Source organism: Mobula birostris, chromosome X (genome assembly GCF_030028105.1).
Source record: "Mobula birostris isolate sMobBir1 chromosome X, sMobBir1.hap1, whole genome shotgun sequence".
In the NCBI taxonomy this organism is placed as follows: domain Eukaryota; kingdom Metazoa; phylum Chordata; class Chondrichthyes; order Myliobatiformes; family Myliobatidae; genus Mobula; species Mobula birostris.
Genome location: NC_092402.1, coordinates 5490479 through 5501917, shown reverse-complemented (window position 1 = coordinate 5501917; position 11439 = coordinate 5490479). Strand labels below are relative to the sequence as shown.

General features: G+C 56.3%; 1 protein-coding gene across 1 annotated transcript in view; it reads right to left on the bottom strand.

Annotated features, from left to right (window-relative positions):
- The window catches only part of LOC140191847 (cartilage-associated protein-like), a 49019-nt gene that overhangs the window by 22925 nt on the left and 14655 nt on the right, over positions 1–11439 (bottom strand). Inside the window, exons 3-4 of the mRNA XM_072249638.1 lie at positions 9672–9843; positions 242–370 (exon numbers count right to left, since the gene is read on the bottom strand). Of these exons, the coding sequence (XP_072105739.1) occupies positions 242–370; positions 9672–9843 (301 nt within the window). The remainder of the gene's footprint in view (positions 1–241; positions 371–9671; positions 9844–11439) is intronic.

The window sequence follows — 11439 nt, the reverse complement described above, 5'->3', positions numbered from 1 at the left end:
GTACAGGAGCCTCAGGACCCACACCACCAGGTTCAGGAACAGTTATCACCCCTCAACCATCAGGAAGGAGGTACAGGAGCCTCAGGACCGACACCACCAGGTTCAGGAACAGTTATCACCCCTCAACCATCAGGAAGGAGGTCACCCTAGGGGTTTGAACCCAGAAGCACTCAGGTGGGGCAGGTGGAGCGAGAGGCGGGCTGCCCCGGTGACAGAGTGTAGGGTAAACTGTTTCACTCACGTTTGTAGTAGGCAAACTGCAGGTAGTGATACATCGTGGCCACGAACTTCTCCACAAAGAAACCGCCCACGTTGGGAGTTAAATTCTGGGCACACTTCGCTTTGCACTTCAGCGTCTCCACAAAAAGTTCTGCAAACAGGGGGAAAGGCAGAATGTGAGGCACATACAAGGTCATGTTTACTGGTATCTGACAGTACGTACGGCCAGCCAAACGAAAGAACGTCCCTCTGGAGCACAACAACATACGTCTCTCACACACACACACACACACACACACACACACACACACACAGCGCATAAAACTGAATATCACCATAAAGTCAGTAAACTACAACGCAAAAATGATTGTAGTGCACAGCACAGGTAACCACTAAACAGCTCGCTGTCCCGGTGGCGAGATCTCAGTGGTGGCAGGGTATTCATCAGTCTCCCAGCCCGAGGGAAGGAGCTGTTACCCAGTCGGACAGTCCCAGTCCTGGTGCCCCTGTACCTCCTTCCTGACGGTCGTGGGTCAGAGAGATTCTGGGATGGGTGGTGGTGACGAGACCTTGGTGGTGGCAAGGCCGTAAGATCTAGGAGCAGAATAAGCCCCATCAAATCTGCTCCACTTTTTCATCAAGGCTGATCCATTTTCCCTCTTCAGCCCCAGTCTCCTGCCCTCTCCACTTAACCCTTCATGCCCAGACTCATCAAGAATCCATTATCCCTGCCTTAAATATGCATAATGACTTGGCCTCCACAACTACCTGTGGCAACAAATTCCACAGATTCACCACCATCTGGCTACAGAAATTCTTATTCATCTGTTTGAAATGGACGTCCCTCTATTCTGAGGCAGTGTCCTCTGGTCCTAGACTCCCCCCACTATAGGAAACATCCTCTCCACATCCACTCTATCTGTGTCCTCTGGTCCTAGACTCCCCCACTATAGGAAACATCCTCACCACATCCACTCTATCTGTGCCCTCTGGTCCTAGACTCCCCCACTATAGGAAACATCCTCTCCACATCCACTCTATCTGTGTCCTCTGGTCCTAGACTCCCCCACTATAGGAAACATCCTCACCACATCCACTCTATCTGTGCCCTCTGGTCCTAGACTCCCCCACCATAGGAAACATCCTCTCCACATCCACTCTATCTGTGTCCTCTGGTCCTAGACTCCCCCACTATAGGAAACATCCTCTCCACATCCACTCTATCTGTGTCCTCTGGTCCTAGACTCCCCCCACTATAGGAAACATCCTCTCCACATCCACTCTATCTGTGTCCTCTGGTCCTAGACTCCCCAATATAGGAAACATCCTCACCACATCCACTCTATCTGTGCCCTCTGGTCCTAGACTCCCCCACTATAGGAAATATCCTCTCCACATCCACTCTATCTGTGCCCTCTGGTCCTAGACTCTCCCACTATAGGAAACATCCTCTCCGCATCCACTCTATCTGTGCCCTCTGGTCCTAGACTCTCCCACTATAGGAAACATCCTCTCCGCATCCACTCTATCTGTGTCCTCTGGTCCTAGACTCCCCCACTATAGGAAACATCCTCTCCACATCCACTCTATCTGTGTCCTCTGGTCCTAGACTCCCCCACCATGGGAAACATCTTCTGCACATCCAGACTTCTTCCACTAAGGCTCGGTGAGAATATGACTGGGGGTCAAGGGTGAAAGGTGAAAGTTTCAGGGGAGCCCGAGGAGGAACTGCTTCCCTCAGAGGGTAGTGAGAGTGCCAGTGGAAGTGGTGGGTGTGGCGTCGATGTCAACATTTGAGAGAAATTTGGATAGGTACGTGGATGGGAAGGGTATGGTCCAAGTGCAGGCTCCTGGGTATCAGAGACACACAGTCCTCTCGATTAATATCTCGATTAACCCTGTCTGGGTTTCTTTAGAAGGTAATTCTGTTATTAAATTTTCTATTATTTCTCTTCTCAGATCCTGAATTCCTTTATCTTCAAGTTATTTAACTGATAATTTTGTAGTTAAACACGCTTTGAAGATTTGGATACAGTTTAGAAAATATTTTGGTTTATTCAGTTTTTCACTTTCAAGTCCCATTATTTCTAACTATTTCTAAACCTTCTATGACTGATGTAGTTTTTAAAGAGTGGAATAGATTGGGTATTAAATGTTTTCAGGATTTGTTTGTTGGAGATAGTCTCTCTTCATTTGAACAACTGTCAGCCAAGTATAGCCTACCCAAAACCCACTTTTTTCGATATTTACAACTCAGAGACTTCTTGCATTCTCAAGTACATACATTTCCTAAAAGTCTAGATAAGAATTTACTTGATACAGTTTTTAATTTGAAACCCTTCCATAATGGATCTATATTTAATATTCATGGTATGTTGTTGGAGATGAGAAATATTCCTTTAGACAAAATTAAAAATCTCTGGGAACAAAATTTACAGATTCCAATTTCTGAGGACACTTGGAATGAAATCTTTAAATTGGTTAATATCTCATCGTTATGTGCCCGTCATTCCCTTCTACAATTTAAAGTGATTCATAGGGCCCACGTGACTAAAGATAAGCTGCCTCGTTTTTTTCGGATATATCTCTCTTTTGTGATAGACGTAACAATGAGGAGGCTTCACTAATCCATATGTTTTGGACTTGTCCGAGTCATGAAAAATATTGGAAGGAAGTGTTCCGAACTTTTTCGGTGCTTTTTAAAGTAAATTTTAAACCTAATCCTTTGACTGCCTTATTTGGTATTGTTGGAGGAAATGATATTATTTTGGAGACACATGATCTGCACATTCTGGCCTTTATTTCTCTTATAGCCAGGAGGGCATTGTTGCTTAAGTGGAAGAATGCCACTCCACCTACTCATACTCATTGGTCAAATGACGTTATGTCTTATTGAAATTTAGAGAGCATTCGATGTTCAGTTTCTGAACCTAGACAAGATTTTTTAACATTGTGCAGAGCTTTTTGAATTATTTTCAAAATCTTTGATTTGCTATTAAGCACAGATGTTCGCTAATAATAGGTTTTACTATATGATAAGGATTTTTTCCGTTTTTTAAAACTAAACAGCTGTTTTTTTTTCCTGGTGGTGGGTTTAGATTTTGCCTGTATAATAAAATTATCTATTTTCAATATTATGTTTAAATTTAATTTATATGGATATGGGATAATGAGAATATATATGTGATTCCAATATATTGTAATCGATATATATTATACGTCCTACTATACTCTGTATTCCTTTATGTAAGAGATCAATAAAAATATTGAAAAAGAAAGAGACACCCAGGGGAGTCAGAAAGAGCTGGGGCGTGGATCTGACTGACCGCTGGCGGCTTCTGGGTATCAGTGACACACACAGAGGAGGCAAAACTGCCCAACACATCACCAGCGCACACGTTATCACAGACACAGATACAGAAAGGTGTCAGAAAAGAGCCAGTAACATCATGAAGGATCCCACCCACCCTGCTCACGGACTGTCTGTCCCAATCCTGTCGGGGAGGAGGCTGCGTAGCATCCACACCAGGACCACCAGACTCAAAAACAGTGACTTTCCCCCAAGCAGTGAGGCTGATCAACACCTCCACCCACTGACCCACCCCTCCACACCCTCAAACACCCACTGACCCACCCCTCCACACCCCCAATCACCCACTGATCCACCCCTCCACACCCCCAATCACCCACCGACCCACCCCTCCACACCCCCAATCACCCACCGACCCACCCCTCCACACCCCCAATCACCCACCGACCCACCCCTCCACACCCCCAATCACCCACCGACCCACCCTCCACACCCCCAACCACCCACCGACCCACCCCTCCACACCCCCAATCACCCACCGACCCACCCCTCCACACCCCCAATCACCCACCGACCCACCCCTCCACACCCCTAATCACCCACCGACCCATCCCTCCACACACAAAAACACCCACCGACCCACTCCTCCACACTCCCAATCACCCACCGACCCACCCCCCACACCCCCAATCACCCACCGACCCACCCCTCCACACCCCAATCACCCACCGACCCACCCCTCCACACCCCCAATCACCCACCGACCCACCCCTCCACACCCCCAATCACCCACCGACGCACCCCTCCACACCCCCAATCACCCACTGACCCACCCCTCCACACCCCCAATCACCCACCGACCCACCCCTCCACACCCCCATCACCCACCGACCCATCCCTCCACACACCCAAACACCCACCGACCCACTCCTCCACACCTCCAATCACCCACCGACCCACCCCCCACACCCCCAATCACCCACTGACCCACCCCTCCACACCCCCACCCACTGAGCCACCCCTCCACACCCCCAATCACCCACTGACCCACCCCTCCACACCCCAAATCACCCACTGACCCACCCCTCCACAGTCCTAATCACCCACTGACCCACCCCTCCACACACCCAAACACCCACTGACCCACCCCTCCACACACCCAATCATCCATTGACCCACCCCTCCACACCCCCAATCACCCACTGACCCACCCCTCCACACCCCCAATCACTCACCGACCCACCCCTCCACACCCCCAATCACCCACCGACCCACCCCTCCACACCCCCATCACCCACCGACCCATCCCTCCACACACCCAAACACCCACCGACCCACTCCTCCACACCTCCAATCACCCACCGACCCACCCCCCACACCCCCAATCACCCACTGACCCAACCCTCCACACCCCCACCCACTGACCCACCCCTCCACACCCCCAATCACCCACTGACCCACCCCTCCACACCCCCATCACCCACCGACCCATCCCTCCACACACCCAAACACCCACTGACCCACTCCTCCACACCTCCAATCACCCACCGACCCACCCCCCACACCCCCAATCACCCACTGACCCACCCCTCCACACCCCCACCCACTGACCCACCCCTCCACACCCCCAATCACCCACTGACCCACCCCTCCACACCCCCAATCACCCACTGACCCACCCCTCCACAGTCCTAATCACCCACTGACCCACCCCTCCACACACCCAAACACCCACTGACCCACCCCTCCACACCCCCAATCATCCACTGACCCACCCCTCCACACCCCCAATCACCCACTGACCCACCCCTCCACACCCCCAATCACCCACCGACCCACCCCTCCACACCCTCAATCACCCACCGACCCACCCCTCCACACCCCCATCACCCACCGACCCATCCCTCCACACACCCAAACACCCACTGACCCACTCCTCCACACCTCCAATCACCACCGACCCACCCCCCACACCCCCAATCACCCACTGACCCACCCCTCCACACCCCCACCTACTGACCCACCCCTCCACACCCCCAATCACCCACTGACCCACCCCTCCACACCCCCAATCACCCACTGACCCACCACTCCACACCCTCAATCACCCATCGACCCACCCCTCCACACCCCCAATCACCCACTGACCCACCCCTCCACAGTCCTAATCACCCACTGACCCACCCCTCCACACACCCAAACACCCACTGACCCACCCCTCCACACCCCCAATCATCCACTGACCCACCCCTCCACACCCCCAATCACTCACAGACCCACCCCTCCACACCCCCAATCACCCACCGACCCACCCCTCCACACCCCCAATCACCCACCGACCCACCCCTCCACACCCCCACTCACCCACCGACCCATCCCTCCACACACCCAAACACCCACCGACCCACTCCTCCACACCTCCAATCACCCACCGAGCCACCCCTCCACACCCCCAATCACCCACCGACGCACCCCTCCACACCCCCAATCACCCACCGACCCACCCCTCCACACCCCCATCACCCACCGACCCATCCCTCCACACACCCAAACACCCACCGACCCACTCCTCCACACCTCCAATCACCCACTGACCCACCCCTCCACACCCCCACCCACTGACCCACCCCTCCACACCCCCAATCACCCACTGACCCACCCCTCCGCACCCCCAATCACCCACTGACCCACCCCTCCGCACCCCCAATCACCCACTGACCCACCCCTCCACAGTCCTAATCACCCACTGACCCACCCCTCCACACACCCAAACACCCACTGACCCACCCCTCCACACCCCCAATCATCCACTGACCCACCCCTCCACACCCCCAATCACCCACCGACCCACCCCTCCACACCCCCAATCACCCACCGACCCACCCCTCCACACCCCCAATCACCCACCGACCCACCCCTCCACACCCTCAATCACCCACCGACCCACCCCTCCACACCCCCAATCACCCACCGACCCACCCCTCCACACCCCCAATCACCCACTGACCCACCCCTCCACAGTCCTAATCACCCACTGACCCACCCCTCCACACACCCAAACACCCACTGACCCAGCCCTCCACACCCCCAGTCACCCACTGACCCAGCCCTCCACACCCCCAGTCACCCACTGACCCACCCCTCCACACCCCCAATCATCCACTGACCCACCCCTCCACACCCCCAATCACCCACTGACCCACCCCTCCACACCCCCAATCACCCACAGACCCACCCCTCCACACCCCCAATCACCCACCGACCCACCCCTCCACACCCCTAATCACTCACCGACCCACCCCTCCACACCCCCAATCACCCACCGACCCATCCCTCCACACACCCAAACACCCACCGACCCACTCCTCCACACCTCCAATCACCCACTGACCCACCCCTCCACACACCCAATCATCCACTGACCCACCCCTCCACACCCCCAATCACCCACCGACCCACCCCTCCACACCCCCAATCACCCACCGACCCACCCCTCCACACCCCCACCCACTGACCCACCCCTCCACACCCCCAATCACCCACTGATCCACCCCTCCACAGTCCTAATCACCCACTGACCCACCCCTCCACACCCAAACACCCACTGACCCACCCCTCCACACCCCCAATCATCCACTGACCCACCCCTCCACACCCCCAATCACCCACTGACCCACCCCTCCACACCCCCAATCACCCACCGACCCACCCCTCCACACCCTCAATCACCCACCGACCCACCCCTCCACACCCCCAATCACCCACCGACCCACCCCTCCACAGTCCTAATCACCCATTGACCCACCCCTCCACACACCCAAACACCCACTGACCCACCCCTCCACACCCCCAATCACCCACTGACCCACCCCTCCACACCCCCAATCACCCACAGACCCACCCCTCCACACCCCCAATCACCCACCGACCCACCCCTCCACACCCCCAATCACCCACCGACCCACCCCTCCACACCCCCAATCACCCACCGACCCATCCCTCCACACACCCAAACACCCACCGACCCACTCCTCCACACCTCCAATCACCCACCGACCCACCCCTCCACACCCCCAATCACCCACCGACCCACCCCTCCACACCCCCAATCACCCACCGACCCACCTCTCCACACCTCCAATCACCCACCGACCACCCCTCCACACCCCCAATCACCCACCGACCACCCCTCCACACCCCCATCACCCACCGACCCATCCCTCCACACACCCAAACACCCACCGACCCACTCCTCCACACCTCCAATCACCCACCGACCCACCCCCCACACCCCCAATCACCCACCGACCCACCCCTCCACACCCCCAATCACGCACCGACCCACCCCTCCACACCCCCAATCACCCACCGACCCACCCCTCCACACCCCCAATCACCCACCGACCCACCCCTCCACACCCCCAATCACCCACCGACCCACCCCTCCACATTCCTAATCACCCACCGACCCACCCCTCCACAGTCCTAATCACCCACCGACCCACCCCTCCAGAGTCCTAATCACCCACTGACCCACCCCTCCACACACCCAAACACCCACTGACCCACCCCTCCACACCCCCAATCACCCACCGACCCACCCCTCCACACCCCCAATCACCCACCGACCCACCCCTCCACACCCTCAATCACCCACCGACCCACCCCTCCTCACCCCCAATCACCCACCGACCCACCCCTCCACAGTCCTAATCACCCACCGACCCACCCCTCCACACCCCCAGTCACCCACCGACCCACCCCTCCACACCCCCAGTCACCCACCGACCCACCCCTCCACACCCCAGTCACCCACCGACCCACCCCTCCACACCCCCAGTCACCCACTGACCCACCCCTCCACACACCCAATCACCCACTGACCCACCCCTCCACACACCCAATCACTCACCGACCCACCCCTCCACACCCCCTATCACCCACTGACCCACCCCTCCACACACCCAATCACCCACTGACCCACCCCTTCACACCCCCAATCACCCTCTGACCCACCCCTCCACACCCCCAATCACCTACTGACCCACCCCTCCACACACCCAATCACCAACTGACCCACCCCTCCACACCCCCAATCACCCACTGACCCACCCCTCCACACCCCCAATCACCCACCGACCCACCGCTCCACACCCCCAATCACCCACTGACCCACCCCTCCACACCCCCAATCACCCACCGACCCACCGCTCCACACCCCCAATCACCCACTGACCCACCCCTCCACACCCCCAATCACCCACTGACCCACCCCTCCACACCCGAATCACCCACTGACCCACCCCTCCACACCCCCGATCACCCACCGACCCCCCCCTCCACAGTCCTAATCACCAACTGACCCACCCCTCCACACCCCCAATCACCCACTGACCCACCCCTCCACAGTCCCAATCACCCACTGACCCACCCCACCACACACACGCCCAATCACCCACTGACCCAGCCCTCCACACCCCAGCTTGTGTCCAGATGGCTAGCTACTTACGACTCCATGGCTGCCCTCTTTTGAGCCACAGCCATCTTGAGGCCCTCTCTGCCGCATCGGTGGTTCTGCGGATGGCTCATGTATTTATATTTATTGTGTTTTTTTTATTATTGCGTGCTTTATATAAAAAAAAATTAATTTACTGAGATGAAGCATAGAATTGGCCCTTCTGACAACTCCAGCCACGGCGCCCAGCAACCCCCGATTTAACCCTTAGCTAATCACGGGACGTTTTACAATGAGCAATTAATCTACAATTAATCTACCGACCGGTGCGTTGTTGGACTGTGGGAGGAAACCAGAGCACCCGGAGGAAACCCACGCGGTCATAAGGGGCGGAGGAGGAGGAAGAACGTACAAACTCCTTCAAGGCAGTGGCGGGATTTGGACACGGGCCACCGGTACTGTTGAGCGTCGTGTTAGCTACTGCGCTACCGGGCCGCCCCGGTCTGCGTCGCACCCGGAGTAACCGCCGCTTCGCTCTCCTCTGCGCTCGTGGGCTGGGAGTCACGTCAAACCATCTCGATCTGCCGGAAATCCCCACCGGCTTCTGCCCCTGCTTGGGCGGGGGTGGGGGGGGGGGAGAGAGAGGGTCAGAGGGAAGAGGGGAGGTCACCTAAGGCTGTAACCGACCTGCCACGGACGGGTAAAAGTCCTTGAAGTCGCTGACGTCGCAGGAATCCTCGCAGGCGCTGATGCACTCCTGGTGCACTCTGTAGTACTCCGGGAGAGCGTGCTCCATGTCGGTTACGCTGCTACGGAAATTCCCGTTGTTGTAGGCCTTCACTGCCTTCAGGAACAGCGCCTGGGGGGGGCCGGGGGAAGGGGGGAGAGGAAATAAAAAAGGGAGAGCTGTGTCAGGTCTCGCTCCCGCCCGCCATCGCCTCCCCGCCACCTTCCCAGCGTCACAGGCCACGGGGCTCCGACACGTCCTGCCTCCACAGCACCTCAAACCTCTCCCCTCCCAGTTTAAACCTATCCCCCCCCCCCCGGTACTCTGAGCCTGCACCCCCACACCGTATAGCCCTCCATGCCCCTCCCCACCCAAACGCTGAAATCAATCCTGCACCCTCCCACCCCGCTTCCACTGGCAGCTCGTTCCAGACTTTTATAATAATAAAATTATTCCCCCCCCCCGTCTGAATAATTTTACGAAACCAGCGACCACTTCACAAGGTACACCCACTCGTTATCATAAATATCCCCTCCGCTGATCAGGTGGGCAGGAAGCTCAGTGCGCAAGAGCACGCCGACACGGTCAAGAGATTCAGACCGAACATCAGAATGGTGGCGGGTGGGGGGGGGGGGGGGATCAATGCGATCCAAGTGACTTTGAGTGTGTGTGAATGACTGTCGGTGCCAGACGGGGTGGTTTGAGTATCTCAGAAACTGCTGATCTGCCGTGATTTTCACCCACAACAGTCTCTGGAGAATGGTGCGAAAGTCAAAAATAAAAATTCAGCGAGCCGGCAGCTCTGTGGGTGAAAACGCCTTGTTAATGAGAGAGGTCAGAGGAGAGTGGCCAGACTGGTTCAAGCTGACGGGAAGGCGACAGTAACTCAAATAACCACACGTTACAACAGTGGTGTGCAGAAGAGCATCTCTGAACACACATGTCAGACCTTGAACTGGACGGGCCACAGCAGCAGAAGATCACCAGCGTACACCCAGTGGCTACCTTATTTAGGTACCTACTAAAAAGACCAGTAGCTGTTCAATTTATAAGCTCCCCTACACTCTCATGATTAAAGTCCCAGCTGGTAAAAACACTCCCGATAACTCGGTCCTTCTGCAGTGCTTATGTATGGGGGAGCATCCCCCATATGGACTGGTAGCTTTGTGGTCAGCGCAACGCTTTACCATACCGGCGACCCGGGTTCAATTCACGCCGCTGCCCCGTTAGGAGTCTGCACGCTCCCTCCCCGTGACCGCGTGGGTTTCCTCCGGCTGCTCCGGTTTCCGCCCACAGCCCAAAGACCGACCGGTTAGTCTTCTGAAATGCCCGCTTCGCTGCCACTGCTACTGTGCGATCGAGAACCTTTGGAGGTGAAGGCCCCGAATCCTCGGCTCTGCCTGTTGCCTGTTGCCTGTTGCCGGGGCCAGGGTTGAAGCACTCGGCAGAGATGGTGCTCGGTGTCGGAGGCTCGAAGTTTTCGGACGGACTCAAGAGTCGGACTGTGGTCGGGTGCTTCCAGGGTGCTGCATCGGCAAGTTTGCGGTGCTAGAAGCTCATGGCAGGGAGAGTTTTCTTCCTTGTACCGTCTGCGTGAGATGATGGGACTTTTGAGGGACTTTGAGACTTCTTACCGTGCCCGTGGTCTGTTCTTCATCAAATTACGGTATTGCTATGCACTGTTGTAACTATGTGTTATAATTTTGTGGTTTTTGTCAGTTTTTTCAG